Source organism: Arvicola amphibius, chromosome 12 (genome assembly GCF_903992535.2).
Source record: "Arvicola amphibius chromosome 12, mArvAmp1.2, whole genome shotgun sequence".
NCBI classification, from domain to species: domain Eukaryota; kingdom Metazoa; phylum Chordata; class Mammalia; order Rodentia; family Cricetidae; genus Arvicola; species Arvicola amphibius.
The window spans coordinates 24,878,332-24,896,158 of NC_052058.2; the positions used below are offsets into that span (position 1 = coordinate 24,878,332).

Consider the following 17,827-nt stretch of genomic DNA (forward strand, 5'->3'; position numbering starts at 1 on the left):
TAGGGTGGGGGCCCTTGGGAAGGGGAGCAGACTGGGTACTACACCGTAAAGAGCAGGAAAGTAACTCCTGTCCTTCGTTGTCCCACTTCCAGTATGTGACTGCGACCACGGGCTGTGCCAGGAGGGGCTGCGAGGGAACGGAAGCTGTGTCTGTAATGTTGGTTGGCAGGGTCTCCGCTGTGATCAAAGTAGGTCCCGGGAGGTTAGGGTCAAGTGACAGCAGGGAAACAATTCTGCTCCGAATGACCAGAACCTTCTGTCTACTCCCAGAAATCATCAACCCTCAGTGTCCCAAGAAATGTGATCCCAATGCCAAGTGAGTGAGCCCAGCCTGTGGTGGGGTGACTGTGGGCAGGACAGGGCAGACAGGCTAAGTGGCTGCCATCCCTCCCAGCTGCGTACAGGATGCCAGTGGAATCCCCGCCTGTATCTGTGCTGCAGGATATTCAGGCAACGGCAGTTATTGCTCAGGTTGGCCATCCGGATGCCCTGCCTCCCACTCTGGAGTGCTTGGGGTGGCCCTCCCACAGCCTCTCTAACCTTTTCCTTACCTCCTGTCTGTGTCTCACAACCTCTGTCCCTAGAGGTGGACCCATGTGCTGCTGGCCATGGGGGCTGCTCACCCTATGCCAACTGCACCAAGGTGGCTCCCGGGCAGCGGACATGTACCTGCCAGGAAGGCTACACAGGCGACGGGGAGCTGTGCCAGGGTGAGGTGCCCCAAGATAGACGCATGTGAGGGCAGGCCATGCAGATGGGCAGGGGGGTGGAGGGGTCATCAGGGCTATTCCTCATCTCGGTGTTTCTTCCCCTAGAAATAAACAGCTGTCTCATCCACCATGGGGGCTGCCACGTTCACGCTGATTGCATCCCCACAGGCCCCCAGCAGGTCAGTTGACAGGCTTAACACTGGGGCCTCCGTTCAGACTAGGCCTGGGGTGGCCCTGTCATTCAGGGCCCCTTGCAGCCACAATGATCAGGATTTGTGACAGGTCTCTTGCAGCTGCCGTGAGGGCTACAGTGGTGATGGCATCCAGACTTGCAAGCTTCTGGACCCCTGCTCCCAGGTTAGAGCCTCATATCCTAGCGCACTTGTCGAGAGAAGGGCACTGAGACCAGAAACAGCTCTCCTCGCCCCTAGGATGGCCCCAGGGCCTCCCTTACCCCAGCTCTAGTCAGATTCAACAGTAGAAATAAAACTGTGAGGGGTGACCAGGGACTTTGAGGCATCCTTCCTAAGGCTGGTCTTTCAGAGGTGGCAGGATGCCACCACAGCCCTCCTCTTCTACCCAGAACAATGGCGGCTGCAGCCCTTATGCTGTGTGCAGAAGCACGGGGGATGGGCAGAGGACGTGTACCTGCAACCCAAGTCATACCGTGGGAGATGGGATCACCTGCCATGGACGAGTTGGACTGGTAATGATGCCCAAGTCTGACCCAGGCTTGACTGTGGCTATGCCCCATGAACCTGAACTCCAACCTAGGCTAAGATCCCAGATTCAATTCTGATCCTTGACTATGACCCCATGACCCTGAATCTGACCCCTAATTCTTCCTGGGCTAAACCTCATCTGCATCACATGCAAATAATCCTGGCCCCAGTTCAGAACCCTCCCTGGCTTTCCTTTCCTCATCTCTGCCTTGGCCAGACCTTGAGGGGGGCACCCAAAATCTGAGCTGATCCTTGCTCCCGCAGGAGCTCCTACGGAACAAGCATGCCTCATTCTTCAGCCTCAACCTCATGGTGAGTAGCCAACCTAGCCTTTGAGACCTGCTGGGCAAATGCCAACTGGCTCTGGACCTCTATGTTCCCATCTGATTGGGCGTGGGTGTGTGTGGCTGGCCTGGACTCTTCAGAATTTCAGTTTTTCCCAGAAGATCGTTAGACGTTTTGAGTTGGTCCCAGATTGTTTCCCTTCCTCTCAAGTCGTGTCCTGCCTCCCCAGGAATACAAGGAGCTCAAGGGTGATGGGCCTTTCACCATCTTTGTGCCCCGTGCCGATTTAGTGAGCAACATGTCCCAGGTATACAAGCCCTGGGAGATGTTGGGAGAGAGATGAGTGCTCTGGTCACGGCATGGACAGAGGTGACAGTCATTGGCTCCCACTATCTTCCTGACTCTATGCTAGGATGAGCTGGCTAGGATACGTGCCCATCGCCAGCTGGTGTTTCGCTACCACGTGGTTGGCTGCCGGCAGCTGGGGAGCCAAGACCTGCTAGACCAGGAATATGCCACTGCACTGTCTGGACACACGCTGCGTTTCAGTGAGAAGGAGGTGAAGCTCTCACACCGTTGGTCCTACTGGCTATAGAGTCTTCCTGCAGGATTCAACCCCCAGCTCAGCCCCCTTCAAATGTGCCCTGCCTCCATTCCTTTACTACTCAGCCTGAATCCAAATGGAAGGGACTAGAGTCCGGCCCAGAGGATACCCACACCCAGGGCCCTCCCCGTCAGCACTGGCCTGCCCAAGCCCGGATTCCCAAGTCAAGCTGATACCAGCATCGTGCTCCCACAATACCAGCCTAGTGGGGTTCCTTGTACAAGCTTCTCATAGTGATTCTGCCCTTGCCTGACACATCTTCTACCTCAGTCCAAAGCCCTGCATTGTCTACCAAAAAAACTCTCCCCACCTCAAGCCCTGGCCTGGCCTAGGCACGCCTGGTAGCTTTAATTCCAACCTCAGCTCTGCCCCAGTGCAACCATGGTCCTCCCACAGGGCAGCATTTATCTCAATGACTTTGCTCGGGTGGTAAGCAGTGACTACGAGGCCGTGAATGGTGTCCTGCACTTCATTGACCGTGTTCTGCTGCCGCCGGATGTGCTGCACTGGGAGGCTGACACTGCCCCAGTCCCTCGGGTATGGCTGGGCCAGAGCCTGGGACTGGGTGGCAGGCTGGGATCCTCTCTTCCTTTCTGACCATGTGACCCATGCGTGCTCTTTCCCAGAGAAATATCACCGCCGCTACTGAAAGCTTTGGTTACAAGATCTTCAGCCGCCTAGTGACGGTACTGCTCTCACGAATGCGGGCCTGCCAGTGTGTGCGCATGCGTGTAACAACAGTATGCATGCTCACCTCTTTCTGGGAATGAATGTGCCTATGGGAATTTCCCTGTACAATGTAAGAGCCTCTCGGTGTGGATACACGTGAGGAAGTGTGCAGCCAAGGTGTGTGGGGACTCTTCCCTGCAAGTGTGCCCATAAACAGCAGCCCCCCCCCCCCACCTACAATTTCAATTCATAGTCAACCATGTTGGCAAGATGGCTCAGCGGGTAAGAGTACTTGCTACCACACCTGACAACCCTGGGACCCATGCAGGAGAGAAGTGACTCCTGTAGGGTCTTCATGTGTGCAGATGCAAGCATGCCTCTTCTCCCATGTCCTAAACACACACACACACACACACACACACACACACACACACCCCAAAACAAAAACCAACCAGGTTAAGTATAATAAAAATATTAAATTGAAAAGCCCTAGAAATATCTCACATTTTAAATAACTTTTATCATGGTGTATTGTTTCAATTTTATTATTCCTCTCTCTCCTCTCAAGACAGGGTTTCTCTATGTAGTCCTGGCTGTCCTAGAACTCAGAGATCCGCCTGCCTCTGCCTCCTGAGTGCTGGAATTAAAGGCGTGCGCCACCACCTCCTGGCTATTGTTCATCCCTTATTGTAACTAGTTTATAAATAACCCTTTATCACAGGTAGAAGAAAACGATATATATATATAACGATATATATATATATATATAGTTCATAAATACATGGTTCATATGTATGGGTCACTGTAATTTAAGGCATCTGCTGGGGCCGTGGGACCAGTTCTCTGCAGATGAGGGGATGATTGTCCACCCAGGACTGCAGATAAGCGTGGCTAGTTATCTGGGCTGGGCTTCTCTGCAACTTCTTTCTGGCTTCTGGAGTCCAGCCTCATGTCTCACTGTCACACCTTTGCTCCCCCCCCACAGGTGGCTGGTCTTCTGCCCATGCTTCAGGATGCAACTCATCGTCCCTTCACTATGCTGTGGCCCACAGATTCCGCCCTGCAAGCCCTGCCTCCTGACCGGCAGAACTGGCTCTACCATGAGGACCACCGTGACAAACTGGCAGCCATTCTTCGGGGTCACGTGATCCGCAACATCGAGGTGGGCACAGACCCGATCTTTGGTCCCTATTGCCTGCATGCCCAACTCCAATCATGTCTTCATTTATTTAGGCCTTGGCATCCGACCTACCCAACCTGGGCCAACTCCGAACCATGTATGGAAACACTATCTCTTTCTCCTGCAGTCGTGCCCGGCCTGTGAGTCTGGGGAGAGAGCTTGGTTAAGGACAACAGGGGCAGGGCAGTAAGGGGCTGCAGTGCCCATGATCCCTACATCTTCCCCTTTAGGGTGAGCTCATGGTAGGTGAAGACAACACCCGCATTGTGCAAAGACACTTGCTCTTTGAAGGGGGCGTGGCTTATGGCATTGATCAGCTGCTGGAGCCACCCGGCCTTGGTGCCCGCTGTGATCGTTTTGAGACCCAGACCCTTCAAATGGTGAGGAAGGCCACGGGCCACAGGTGCATGGCAGGGGCCCAGCCTACCTGTCCTGTCCTGTGCATCCACCTGACCCTGCAGTGTTGACCTCCATCCCCTCCAGAAGACTTGCAGCGTCTGTGGGCTGGAGCCACCCTGTCCTCGGGGCTCACAGGAGCAGGTAAGGGCCTAGAGGCTGAATTGAGGGTTGAGGGGAGGGGCAGAGCACCATCAAGCTCAGTCTGGCTGTGGCCTGACTCCTTTTGACCCAGGGCAGCCCCAAGGCCTGCTGGCGTGATTACTCCAAGTTCTGGGCAACTCCACTGCACTCCCTGACAATGCGCGGTGGAGCCTGGATACAGCCTAGCTTTTGGAACCACCATCGACTGGGTAGGGGCTGCCACCGAAACTGTGTCACGGTCATCTGGAAGCCCAGCTGCTGCCCTGGTCACTATGGCATTGACTGCCAAGGTAAGCATTCTGAGAGCAGCAGACAAGCTGACCAGCTCCTCTAGCCTCCAAGATGGCCAGAATCAAAGCTCTGGCTATTGGCCTTTAAGAAAGGATTTTGGGGTGCTCTAGGGTAGGGGAATGCTTAAAATGCGTGGGGGTAGGTGTACAGAAGATTCATAATCTGGCACGGAGTTCTGAGGGCTCTGGGCATTCTCTGGGGGTTGATGGGAGTCTCAGGGCTGTGAGGACAGGGTGAGCTGACACAGCTTGAAGAGCCTTGGCTGGCACTCAGTAGGGGAACAGATGGCAGATCCCGGGATGCAGGTATGTGGATGTTCTCATGAGAGCCTCTGGTCCCTTCCTCGATGCTATTCCCTAGCTTGCCCTGGTGGCCCCAAAAGCCCCTGCAGTGATCACGGTGCATGTCTGGATGGCATGAGCGGAAGTGGGCAGTGTAAATGCCACTCGGGTTTTGCTGGGACAGCCTGTGAATTATGTGCCCCAGGTACCTTTGGACCCCAATGCCAAGGTATGTCATCTCTGCCTTGTCCCATTCGATCTTGCCCCACTTCCTTTGCCCTGTGTGTCAACTTGTCTTTCTCCCCAGCTTGCCGCTGTACCCCACATGGACGTTGTGATGAAGGCCTTGGGGGCTCTGGCTCCTGCTTCTGTGACGAAGGCTGGACTGGGCCACGCTGTGAAGTGCAGCTGGGTGAGGAGCCCTTGAGCCTGGGCTGTGGTGCATTTGTGCACACACTGGCTGCACACCCCTCTGCCCAGCTGCACACTCAGGTGGAGGCCCCTATGGTGGATGGGAGGGGCAGCGGCTAGGAGGGGAGTTACTGACCTGGTCTTATGGGATGGGTCCTGGGGACAGAGTTGCAGCCCGTGTGTACCCCACCCTGTGCAACCCAGGCCGTATGCCGTGTGGGCAACAGCTGTGAGTGCGGCCTGGGCTATGAAGGAGATGGCCGTGTGTGCACAGGTAAGCAGGAGGCTGTAAGTTACCTGTAAGAAGCCCGGGACCCACCCTAGGTATGCGGCTCAACCACCCCTTCCTTGCCCCCAGTGGCAGATCTGTGTCGGAAGGGGCATGGCGGCTGCAGTGAGCATGCCAACTGCAGCCAGGTGGGGACAATGGTCACTTGCACCTGTCTGCCTGACTATGAGGGTGACGGCTGGAGTTGCAGAGCTCGCAATCCCTGCCTGGACGGCCACCGTGGAGGCTGCAGTGAGCATGCTGACTGCCTCAACACTGGTCCGGTAAGCAGGTCCCGGGGAGCTGAGTAGTCTGGGTGTAGAGGCCTCACAGACCACTCCTCCAGTCTTTGTGAGCTTCCACTGCTCACTCTCTGCCCACAGAACACACGGCGCTGTGAATGCCATGTAGGCTATGTGGGTGACGGACTGCAGTGTCTGGCGGAGCTTGAACCGCCTGTGGACCGATGCATGAGCAAATCAGCTCCCTGCCACAGAGATGCTCTGTGCACTGACCTGCATTTCCAGGGTATGCTTCCTTACCCACCTCCGACCCACTGTATTACCCCTGGTTACTGTCCTGTCAATCATACATCCCTTCTTCCTGCAGAAAAACGGGCTGGTGTCTTTCACATCCAGGCCACGAGTGGCCCTTATGGCTTGACCTTCTCAGAGGCCAAGGAAGCCTGTGAGGACCAGGGAGCAGTTCTTGCTTCACTCCCTCAGCTCTCCGCTGCCCAGCAGGTGCACAGGGCTCAAGGGTAGGAGCTAAGCCTATGGAAGCCCATTGAGTTGGGCTCTGGTCTCAGCATCTCCTCTTGCCCCTACAGCTGGGTTTTCATATCTGCTTCATGGGCTGGTTGGCCAATGGCTCTGTTGCCCACCCTGTCGTCTTCCCAGCGGCAGACTGTGGCGATAACCGTGTAGGTGTAATTAGCCTCGGTGTCCGCAAGAACTTTTCGGAGCGCTGGGATGCCTACTGCTACCGTGTGCAAGGTATATGTTCACTCTACCCACTTCTGCCTACCCCTAACTCCTGATTTCCCCAATACTCCTCTCTAAGCTACTGACATGCCTTCCCTCCCTGCAGATGTGGCTTGCCAATGTCGGGTAGGCTTCGTGGGTGACGGGATCAGCACATGCAACGGGAAGCTGCTCGAAGTCCTGGCTACCACTGCCAACTTCTCTACCTTCTATGGGGTGTGCAGGGGTCTAGCCTCAGAAGTGGGAATGTAGGCAGTTGGGATCCCCAAGGAGAAAGCTTGTCCACACCCCCATCTCCCCACCCTAGATGCTGCTGGACTATGCTAATGCCACCCAGCGAGGTCTGGATTTTCTGGACTTCTTGGACGATGAGCTCTCCTTCAAGACACTCTTTGTTCCCGTCAACGAAGGCTTTGTGGACAATATGGTAACGCAGGGGCTTGGGTACAGTTTGCTCTCTCTGGTGGGCCTAGCCCACCAGATCTTACTTACTCTGTTCATAGACGCTGAGTGGCTCAGACCTAGAACTCCACGCTTCCAATGCTACCTTTCTGAGTGCTAATGCCAGCCAGGGGACATGGCTTCCTGCCCACTCAGGATTTAGCCTCTTTGTAAGAGATGAAGGCTCTGACAACAGTTCTAGGGTGCCTCTGGTGAGTCTGGCCTTACCAGTACCCTCCTGGCTCAACCTTGCTTAACTAGGGGCCTGACTGCAGTTTCTCCACAGACCCCGGGGGCAGTTGTGGTCAGCCACATCATCGTGTGGGATATCTTGGCTTTCAATGGTATCATCCATGCTCTGGCCAGTCCCCTGCTCACGCCACCCCAGTCTGTGAGTCTGCAGAAGTGGGAGACAGGACCTCAAGGGGGAGGGGCTATCTCTGGCCTGGTCCTTGACACTCCTCACCCCCTTTTTGCTTATAGAGGCCGGTGCTGGGACACAAGCCTCAACCTGTGGCATTAAGCATGGGGATTGTGGTAGCTTCTGGAACACTGCTGGGGCTGGTAGCTGGAGCCCTCTACCTGCGTGCCCGAGGCAAGCCCACAGGCTTCGGCTTCTCTGCCTTCCAGGTAAAGAGGGCTGGGGGTGTGTGGGGACAGGGCCCCTCTGTCATGTGTGGGGGCCTTAACAGTCATAGCTCCTCTTCTAGGCAGAAGATAATGCCGATGATGACTTCTCCCCATGGCAAGAAGGGACCAGCCCAACCCTGGTTTCTGTCCCCAACCCTGTCTTTGGCAGCAATGATGCCTTTTGTGAGCCCTTTGATGTGAGTGTGGGGTGGGAAGTGTGGCTGGAGGGGGGTGGGGACAGGTCCTGGGCTTAGTCTTGCTTGGCTGCACCCCCTGCCTCCCTCTGCAGGATTCCCTCCTGGAGGAGGACTTCCCTGATACCCAGAGGATCCTCAAGGTCAAATGACGGTCTGGAATGGAAGCAGAGGCACATGGAAGGACAGAGAGCACTTTTATTGCTTGTCAGGGTGGCTGGGGCTGAAAGAACGGATGGTCTGTCTAGGACAATAAAAGTGCCCTCAGCGGATGTGGGCCATGTCACCGAGAAAAGGTGTCTTCATGCATCCAGTGCAGAGCTGGTCCATCCAGAGGGGCGCCTCATGCTGCAGGGGTGTTCGACGTGGGTAAAACGTGAAGTCCACACGGTAGTTGAGCAGACAGCTCAGAGAGGCCATGTAGAGGTCAGAGAAGCGCACGAGGCGCCTGGAGAAGTAGGTGGGGTTGTGGAAGGTGCGAAAGATGCTCCCAAACTGTGCATTGAATAGGGCCTTGGTGATGCATCTGGGGAGAGAAACAGGGCGCACATCAATGCGCAGAGAAAAAGCTGGGGCAGGGTCCCTGTCGTGGCCCCGGGCCTGCTCACCTCAGTTCTTGCCGCTCCTTCATCCAAGTAGCCAGCACCTGTCGCGACTCTGCATCCTGATAGGTCTGGGGAAACACAATGTGGGGAGGTGGGGTAAACACAATTTAGGAGGTGCAGCCCCAAATCCAATTTACCAGCCCCCAAGCCCTCCTGTTGTCCCTACCTGCATGCGTTCCAGCAGCCCGGTGAGCGCCTGCTGCCAGGTCAGCGAGTGCATGTACTGTTCCGTGTTGATGATGCGGATCTCGCGCTCCAGCTCAGGGATGATGGCTCCCGTGCGCCAGCCATGCCGCAGCATGAGATCCTAGTGGAAGGGATGGGAGGCAGACCTCAGTGCCAGCTGGCTGGGCTCCCTCCTTCCCTGGGGGGAAAAAGCCACCCCCCTCACCGCCAGGTCACTGTAGAGGTGGTCACCGAAGTAGAGCACACGTGGCCCTCGCCATTCTGTCAGTCGAAGAAAGTCAAACAGGTTTCCCTGGGGAGTGGAAGACACTGCTGAGCCAACTGTGCTCCCCTTGACTGTGGGAGCCTGGCTTTGTCGCCAGTCTTCCCGAGAGAGCCAAAGCCAGCCGGATGCTGGGCTGCCCTTTCCCGTGGCCTCCCTGCTCCATGACCCTTACTACTTGTCCCTTCCAAGAGAAAAGGGGGGCAGGGCTGCCTGCAGCAGAACATCTCCTGTAGGGGTGGACTGGCCCTCACTCAAGGCCTCTTCCAATGACCTTTCACCCACCCAGATAAGGGCGTTAATCCCTGTTTGTGAGAAACCACAGGGCCCTAGAGCAAAGAGCCCCCGAAGTTCTTGTGAACCTCCTTAGTCTCCACCCACAGGACCCTGTGGACCAACTACAGAGCTCACTGGCAAGCCATGTGCTTCTCTGCTCCAAGGCCAGGGAACGATGACAACACCAAGGGATAGTCATGACTGAGGACGCTTCAGGGGTGGGGGTGGAGTGGCCAGAGTTGGGAAGTTCAGGGGCGCCCAGAGGTGAACACTCAGCAGAGTACAGTTCACAGAGCAACTTGCAACAGTGAGCCTCAGAGAGATGGGAGCTGGGGGTGGCATCCGAAGGGCAGTGGAGGACATGGCCCCTAGATCAAGAATCTCAAAGGGAAGCCGGGCGGTGGTGGCGCACGGCTTTAATCCCAGCACTCGGGAGGCAGAGGCAGGCGGATCTCTGAGTTTGAGGCCAGCCTGGTCTACAGAGTGAGTTCCAGGACAGGCTCCAAAGCTACAGAGAAACCCTGTCTTGAAAAAACAAAACAAATAAAAAGAATCTCAAGGGGCAGATGAAGGAGAGATGCAGGGAAGGGCTCCTGAGAACACACAGGGTTCTAATACAGTGTTAGGCCTGAGAGCTGCCAAGAAAGCAAATCACATTCCCGCAAAGAGGGCCACCGCAGTCTGATTAAGACAAGAGTTGAGGACTGGAGAGCTGGGTGCGGCAGGCAGGATGCTGAGCAGGGGCATCTAAATGCTGCTCTCCTGGCCAAGGGTGGGCTCCCCAGCCCCAGGACCATCTCAGCTAAGATGTCAGCTCAAATCTGGCCTTTCCTCCGAGTCATCACACAGGAAACCAGGATGTGTTTCTGTGTGTGTGCGCGCGCGCGCGCGCCGCGCAGCAGTGATGGTCAGTGCTTACTCCATAAGCTGTCTCCCCAGGCTCACCTCAGGATTTCAACCAGGCTGGTTTTGCCTGTCGACTGTGCATTCTAAGGCTTTTGTACCATGACTCAAGTTGGATATTCTAAAGGATAGCAAGGTCTAGGGTCCCTAGGCTATTGGGTAGATATAGAATCCAAACCAGGCTCTCCTCCGCTGTCACCCAGGCTTGTTTTCTAGTAGCCCTGCCCTGGTGCCATTGGCTCTAGTCCCACAGTGCAAGCCCAATCAAGGCCAGGGGGCTGCCCCTGCATAGCCCAAGGCCACCTATTAGGCACTGCTCCCCCAAAGTGTCCTTACCTGCCGGTAGATCTTGCCCTTTTCCAGCCGTGTGATGCGGTCCCAGTGCAGGGAGCCTTTCTCATCAAGCTTCCGGAAAGGCCTGGGTGAGGAGTAAAGAGCCTGGTTGTGGTCTGTGAGAGCCACAGCTCGGGCGCCTTCCTTCCTGACCCTATAAAGCCCCCTCCCAAATGGCACACTGTCAAGCAAAGGGGCATCTCCGTCTAAGCACAGAGAATACTGAGTCTGGGCCAGCTGGGTTTTGTGCCCAAGTCTTCTCATTGGAGTGGGGCCTGTAACCTCCTCCCATAACCCCAAACCCTGCTAAGCTCATACTTGCGCCGGTCAGTGAAAAAGTTGGGCTTGTCTGCCTGGACGATGACCACATCGAAGAGCTGTCGCCAGTCAGGACCCACCATGTGCCGCATGCCTTTGTCCCTGTGTAGAGATGGCACTGGCTACAGTCTGGGAGCAGTACGGTGTCATCCTCCCCGTTTCAACCCACACATACCCTTTACAGTGGGCCTGGACTCACACAAAGCTAAAGGGACTATTGGTGATGAGGAAGAGCTGCTTTCCGTGGGCCACCAGGCGGCTCAGGACTGCAAACGTCTCGTCTCCTCTCAGGATGTACTTCTCTGAAATGGAAGGTGGGTCTGTGAGGGCCAGGCCTGTGACCCTCTGCTCAGGCAGGCCTCGGTAAGGGCGACTCTCCACCCTTACCCATGTCTTGCTCAATCCACTGGTACATGAGGCCCTTCACATGCACATCCCGGATGGCATCCTAAGGAGAACAAGGGGACAGTGAGGACATGCCAGGGAGGAAGGCAAACAGACTTGGGCTCACCTAACGGACAAGGCTGGCCTCCTCACCGTCACATCCTTGTAGAGGTGTACTTGGTCAAACTCCAGGCCATGGCCCAGAAAGTAGTCCACCACACAGGACAGTAGTGCCATCTCTGGCAGGGAGAAGATGTCCATGAACTGCTTGATGGAAGGGCCCTGGGGACGGAGGGCAACTCTTAGCCGCTATTCCAAGTACTAGAGACCGAGGGATCTGCCTTGGGGTACCGGCAGGCTGTGTGACCTGCTGGCCACTGCTACACAGGATGCCAGCACCCACATCAAAATCCCTAGTCTGGGCTGCCTCGGGCAACAGCAGGCTGTGTGGGTACCTTGCCGTAGAAGCCGCTCATCTGGTATAGCGGGATGTGCTGGGTGCCACCGTATAGGTCAATTACTTCATCATCTGGCACGGGCTGGAGACCTCTGAGTTGGGGGTAAGTGGGGGGACAGATACCCTCAGCCAGAGCCCAGGAAGCAGTACAGGATAGGAACAAGGGTAGATTGAGGGTGGACCCGACACTAACCTGTACGCTGTTCCCAGCTGTACATAATGAAAAGCATCAATCTTCATCAGAAGGCTCTGGAAGCATGCACGGGGTGGGGCCAGTGGTGAGGACGCAGGTTTTTTGTCCTTGGCCCTGAGCCAGCTTCTCCCCCAGTACCTCCCAACCCTCAGCAACAAAACCTCTATGGATGCTACTAAGGGGAAGTGACAGCCGAGGTCAGGGTGGCCCGATAAGGAGAGGAGGCTGAAGAAGCCGGCCCTGTACACATCTAGTCAGGAAGGGTCAGTGTCTAGCCACCCACCTTCTGAATGTCATAGTGGAGACCGCGGATGGCAAAGCTGGGGTCATAGTCATACTTTCGAATTCCCTCAGGGTACTGTTGGACAAAAAGCCAGGAGCAGGGCCAGCCCTTAGCTCAGGATACCGGGGGAACCCCAAGACTCAGCCTGGGTCCCACCGGCTTCTAGGGCTTGGCAGCCTCACCTTGTAGTGTTCTATCAGGATGTCCCGGGCAGCATTGAAAATCTCGGGGTGCAGCGCATCCGCGTACTGGGCCAGTGTGTAGTCGTAGTCAAAGCCGTAGACCTCAACGTCACTCAGGCTGATCTCATTGTTGGCGTAAATGGCTGCCGGGTTTAGGAGGCTACAGACCTCAGGGGGCAGAAGGTCTAGAGGGAAGGAGACCCAAGAGGACGGTGCCATTATGATGGTCATAGCTAAGGCAAATGGCCCAAGTACTTTGTGGGTACCCAGCCCTATGGGCCCCACAAGATACTGAATTATTACATCTTGGCCCAGTGAAGTAGAGGCCAAATTGAGGCTGACAACGGGCCAGTCTGCTCTCCTCTGGGGGTCTGGTCATAGCTACAAGCCTCCCCTTCTATGTTAAACTGTCACCTGTGGTGCCCCACCGACACTGAGTTTTACCAGACACGGGTGTGTGGGAACCCTGGCAGCACTACTCACTCAAAACCTATCCAGGAGCCCCACTGTCCACTGGCCTGTCTTCCACTTTCTTGGGGTTACCTGTCAAGGGCAGGGTGCAAGGACTGTGGACTCCTCCCACAGGATGCTAACTGGCTCCATTTTGACCTAACTACAGGCCAAGGCCATGAATGCTGCTTTTCCACTTTGCCCAGAGATGTGGTTGGGGCCCAAGAACATTAGAGGGGTGGAGAACCCCCCAAGGCTGCCAAGTTGGAACACCTGCATTAGCCCTGGGGAGCAAGGTCCCTCTAATCGGATTTCAGCTGCCTGCCAGACCACATAATGACATTCCCGGGCCGGAGCCAGAGAACATTCTAATTACCACAGGCGGGATGTAAGATGTCAGGTTTTGGGACACTACCCAGCTTGCTCTCTTCTGGTGACAGTCATAAGCCTCTGAAAAGAGTCACAGGAGAAGGCCAAGCCTGGAACTATGTCAGGAAGGTTCTGGGGTCCTAGGCTCACCCACTTTGTCTTTCCCATCTGGAAAGCGGACAAGGTATATGGAGAAAAAGGACACGATAGGACATGGGATGTGAGCCAGACAGCTCGGCCTCCCTCCCTCTCATGCCTGTGAATTTGAGAATGTTATCTTAGCCCCTGGGCTTGCTTCTCTTAAAAGGGGAATAAAACCAGAACCAGTCTACTTCATGCAGCGTTTCTGCTCTGTACCCACACATGCAGGATCAAATGTATGTGTGCAAGCTGGGTCTTGCTTGGTCAATCCTGGAGTTGCAGGGGAGGGGGAAGAGAGGCAGGACTGGGGTAAAGTCCAAATCTCCAGGGAGTCTGTCATCAGCCACACTGATTCTGATCATCAACCAAAAATCTCTGGCCCCACAGCACGTCTAGCGGCTCCTGTGCGGGGCAGACACCTTGTCTACGTGCTGAATTGTTGCCTCAGAGGCCTCTTTGGAACACAGGGCTCCACCCCCATTTCTTTTAGTGTTAAGTGCAGGGAGTAGGTGTAGGAACAGGTGTGGCTAGTTCCTCGGGTGGCCTACAGCCAGCAGCGAACAGCTGTTCTGAAGATCCCCAAGTGCGGACAGAGCTCTTCACTGGGGCATGCTTAAGACACTCTGGATGGCCTCCCCTTCAAGAACAGTTTCTGAGACACCCATCACCTGGTGTCACCAGGACCCCGGGTCTCAGCTGCCCACATAACTAGTAATTTCCACAGCCCTACACTCCTGGATGTCAACTTTGCTTATGGCTTGCCTTAGTGTCCAGAAAACCCCTGCGGTGGGAAGCAGAGGCGTGATATCTGTGGGCCCAAGCTTGCAGAGTTCTGACTAGGTTCACGCCTTGCCTCTACTTTCCAGGGTCTTCTGGGGTCTTCCTTCCTAGGAACAGTAGGATGGGGAAGCATACGGGGCCTAAGTTTACCGTTCTCATTTCTGGACCAAGGGAATCCTAGCTCTGGGTGGTTAAACAGGCCCACTTCCTTCCACAGGCTATCAGTCGTGCTGAGTAGGCCAGGAGAGGGTGTGCCATGACTCAGCGGGAGGCTGGTGTGCTTACGGTGTCACTGTCTAGTCCCGTCCTCCTCTCTTGAGGTTCTAGGGCTCCAGCAGTTTAAGACCACGTGTGAGCTTTACGGATCATCTCATTCCCTGCTCCAGTCTTGTGAGGTAACCACACATATATCTCCTCTGTCCAGAGAACTAAACTTGGGGAGGCAAAGGTCCCCAATCAATCGATCCCGCACCAGACAATTAAGTTGAGAGGCAGGTTCAGGCTGCCCCACCTGCCTCGGTCTCCTTTTCCTAGCCTTCTATCATAGGAGGCCAAGCGTAGGCTGACGGTCCTCCACGGCTGTCTGAAGGGCTACTAGCCCTAGCCTTGACAGTTTTGTCCAGACTCCGTCAGAAAACCTAGCCTGGTGAGGTCTGGGTTCAGAAGCAAGAAGTTAGCTCACCTGGCACGTTAGTGGAGGTGACCCTGCACACAAGAACTCAGGGGGTTCCATAAGGTTCTGAAGACACAGGAGGACCCTGAAGGTTATGAAAGTAGACCCTCCTCCCCAACACCGCCAAGACACGAGGGCTTCTCAGCCACTCAGGGATTTTTCTAAGTGCAGAACAAAGACTTCTGTAAAGCTGCTTACCCTGCAACATTCCCAGTTCTTAAGAGCAACCATTCTTCAGAGGTCTCAACTCTTCTGATTGTGGCTTGTCAAGAGATGAACTCTGGCCAACCTCCAGGTCTCCACACAGCTAAAGTGGAAACCCCTGCCCAGTCACAGCTGGACTCTCCCGACAGAGCCACTGTTTTACCAGACAATGCAAGCCACATCACCTCTGGGGCTTCCTTTAGAAGATCCCCCCCCCCCCCGCCTTGTTCTGAGTCATCGCCACAATCCTGGGACAGGAGCCTGAGGGTCTTGGGAGGGTGTGAGGAGGCCGGGGCCACCTGCTGGGCAGCGACAGGGGCCACAGCCCAGATCACGTCTATCTGCGGCAGAGACAGGGCCCCACTAGACCCCACCCAGACAAATCGACAGATGTTCCACACTCAGATCTCCTGCCTCATCAGCCAATTCCAGAGAGAAAAAAGGTTAGGGGAGGGTAAGTGCCCTGTGCAGCTCTGGCTGGGACTACAGCAACATCCCGGGATTGCAGGGGGGCTACAGTAACTTTGCGATTCCTGTTTGGAGTGCTGTAGAGCGCCAGAGGCAAGCTAAGAGGTGCCTACAATGTCCGGCCGGTGTCGCCTTACAACGGGCCGTCGGTGAGTACCGCTCGCTCAGTCTTTGTCCACACACTGTAACTAAAAGCCAGCGGAGAACAAGGGTATGAGGTTTCCACCGCCGCTGCCCAAAGACTGGACCCAGGGAGCAAGACCCAGGGCCGCGTGCGCAGCGGCTGCTCCAGGCATTTCAAGCTCCTGCACCCAGAAAACAAAACCTCCGCGCGTCCCGGGAGTCGGGTGCTGTGCAGAGGCACCGCGTACAAACCCGATGGCGCCTTCCCAAAACGCCATCATGTTTTGGGACCCTGGCAAGCCCCACCGGGCACTTCCAGTAAGCTGCTCCCAGGAAGGTTGGGGACGGTGCCCCGGCCGTCTGTTGGGCGCCGCTCGGCTGACGCCCTCAGGCGCACTGCCCACCCGGAGTCACCCACCGTGCACCAGCCTCCGCATGTCCTGGTAACGAGCCCACAAGTGCGCGCTGAGGTCCGCGCTGTCTGCGGGCGCCGAGCGCGGGGTGCTGGGGCAGTGGGCTCCAGGACCCGGCGGGCCGCAGCCAGGGCAGGAGGGTGAGGACGAGGCGGCCCGCGGTCCGCCGTGGCCTCCGCACAGCAGCCAGCGCCTAGCTGCCGCCCGCAGTCCCGCACCCGCCATGCCCCCTGAGCGCTGCCCCCGCCGGTCCGCCGCCCTCCGACTGCCCGCCAGCCACCGTGGCCGCGTGCTTCTCAAGGCGGCCGACCAATGGGCGAGGCGCTGGAGTCCATTTGGCCAATGGGCGCACCACTCGGCCTGGAGGGCGGGAGGTCCCGGTCGGGGCGGGGCGGGTTCCCGACCCCCTTCTCCTTGTCCCCAGCTCGGCTCAGGGGCTCTGCGCCCCCCTTTGATCATCTCGGTGATGGCCGCACCTTCTTCCCTTGCGCGGGAAGTCGTTGGGCTTAAGAGCCAGAGTCTCCGAGAGGCCCTGGACGGTCCGAGGAGCAGGAGCGGCCGGAGTGCACGAGTGCTCAGCTCCTCCTTCATCCCACGGTCTTTCTGTCCCTCTTCTCAGCCTCGAGTTCGCCCTGACCCTGGCGCTTCCGTCCCCTCTTCAGAGCTTCTGCTCCATGGCCCTCTGCTCCTGCCCAGTTTCTGACCGACTGCACCTCGGCGTGCACGCCTAACGCACCGAGAGCCCTTTCTGCCTGCAGTGATCATCCCAAACTGGGTGAGACCACTTAGCCTGCAGGGCAGCTGACGTCTGCTAAGGTAGCTTTTTGTTTGTATCGCCTGGTACCCAGCACGGTGATGGGTTCAGCTAGGAGCCTATCTCCTAGGCATACTCTGAGAGGCTGTGGGCCAGGATCATTGCAGCCACCTGGTTCTGGCGGCTGTAGATGGATGTGCCGGACAGTGCAGGCCCAAAATTGAAAGACCGTGGACTGTTCAATCGCTCTCTCAGTGAAATTCTTTTCCGCTTGAAAGCGCTCCATCTGTTTTCTTAGGCTGCAGGTGTACCCCAGGATTCAGGGCCTTGGTGGTGAGCTGCTCATCTGAGCACACGGGGACTGCTGGTTTTTTAAGGAGGCGTGTAACTTGTGCGTCTGTAGCTCCGCTCTACCTAGGCTGAGGATCTGGTGTGGCAATCCTGGGCTGGGTACTGATAGTTATGGATGTCAAAAGGAGGGCTCGTGGGTGACTGAGCCCTTGTAGGCCCCAGTGACCAAGGTGGGCTGTGGAGACCTGGCCACATGTGAATCTCTTGAAAGTGGATGGACGCTCTACATGTTCCAGTCCTTAGAACCTAGAAAAATGGGGATATAAGCGCCAGGGGTTCGCCGTGTGTGTGGCTTCTCTCTGGCCTGCCCTCCAGTTTCTCACCGACTGCACGTCGGTGTGCACGCCCGTACAGGACCATAAAGCTCCTCACAATCTGCTTATGACCCTTTCCTGGATCCCAGTCTTGTCATTTCATTCTTTTAGGTTGTCCATCCTCGCAGCATCACAGAAAGGCTCTGTTTTACAAGGGTCCCTATAGGGTATGGCTTAACAACAAAGTCACGCTTTT

General features: G+C 56.2%; 2 protein-coding genes across 2 annotated transcripts in view; one reads left to right on the forward strand and one right to left on the reverse strand.

Annotated features, from left to right (window-relative positions):
- Stab1 (stabilin 1) overlaps positions 1-8,504 on the forward strand; it is a 29,030-nt gene extending 20,526 nt beyond the window's left edge. Inside the window, exons 39-69 of the mRNA XM_038349043.1 lie at positions 93-188; positions 271-316; positions 395-471; positions 585-710; positions 816-889; positions 993-1,067; positions 1,294-1,416; positions 1,697-1,744; positions 1,947-2,024; positions 2,130-2,276; positions 2,718-2,858; positions 2,948-3,007; positions 3,976-4,152; positions 4,224-4,310; positions 4,401-4,550; positions 4,654-4,710; positions 4,802-5,000; positions 5,362-5,511; positions 5,590-5,694; positions 5,860-5,967; positions 6,052-6,245; positions 6,345-6,489; positions 6,571-6,704; positions 6,791-6,956; positions 7,051-7,160; positions 7,252-7,371; positions 7,448-7,597; positions 7,672-7,776; positions 7,869-8,015; positions 8,096-8,212; positions 8,305-8,504. Coding sequence (XP_038204971.1) covers positions 93-188; positions 271-316; positions 395-471; positions 585-710; positions 816-889; positions 993-1,067; positions 1,294-1,416; positions 1,697-1,744; positions 1,947-2,024; positions 2,130-2,276; positions 2,718-2,858; positions 2,948-3,007; positions 3,976-4,152; positions 4,224-4,310; positions 4,401-4,550; positions 4,654-4,710; positions 4,802-5,000; positions 5,362-5,511; positions 5,590-5,694; positions 5,860-5,967; positions 6,052-6,245; positions 6,345-6,489; positions 6,571-6,704; positions 6,791-6,956; positions 7,051-7,160; positions 7,252-7,371; positions 7,448-7,597; positions 7,672-7,776; positions 7,869-8,015; positions 8,096-8,212; positions 8,305-8,361 — 3,569 coding nt within the window. The 3' untranslated portion in view covers positions 8,362-8,504. The remainder of the gene's footprint in view (positions 1-92; positions 189-270; positions 317-394; positions 472-584; positions 711-815; positions 890-992; positions 1,068-1,293; positions 1,417-1,696; positions 1,745-1,946; positions 2,025-2,129; positions 2,277-2,717; positions 2,859-2,947; positions 3,008-3,975; positions 4,153-4,223; positions 4,311-4,400; positions 4,551-4,653; positions 4,711-4,801; positions 5,001-5,361; positions 5,512-5,589; positions 5,695-5,859; positions 5,968-6,051; positions 6,246-6,344; positions 6,490-6,570; positions 6,705-6,790; positions 6,957-7,050; positions 7,161-7,251; positions 7,372-7,447; positions 7,598-7,671; positions 7,777-7,868; positions 8,016-8,095; positions 8,213-8,304) is intronic.
- On the reverse strand, positions 8,390-16,437 carry Nt5dc2 (5'-nucleotidase domain containing 2). Its single transcript, XM_038349044.1, has 14 exons — positions 16,218-16,437; positions 12,592-12,776; positions 12,410-12,484; positions 12,127-12,182; positions 11,932-12,025; positions 11,630-11,758; positions 11,480-11,540; positions 11,292-11,394; positions 11,093-11,194; positions 10,778-10,859; positions 9,206-9,292; positions 8,981-9,121; positions 8,818-8,882; positions 8,390-8,735 (listed from the first exon to the last, which is right to left on the reverse strand). Exons 1-14 carry the CDS (start codon positions 16,435-16,437, stop codon positions 8,474-8,476), a joined length of 1,662 nt encoding a protein of 553 aa, XP_038204972.1. The 3' UTR covers positions 8,390-8,473.
- Positions 16,438-17,827: the final 1,390 nt, after the last annotated feature.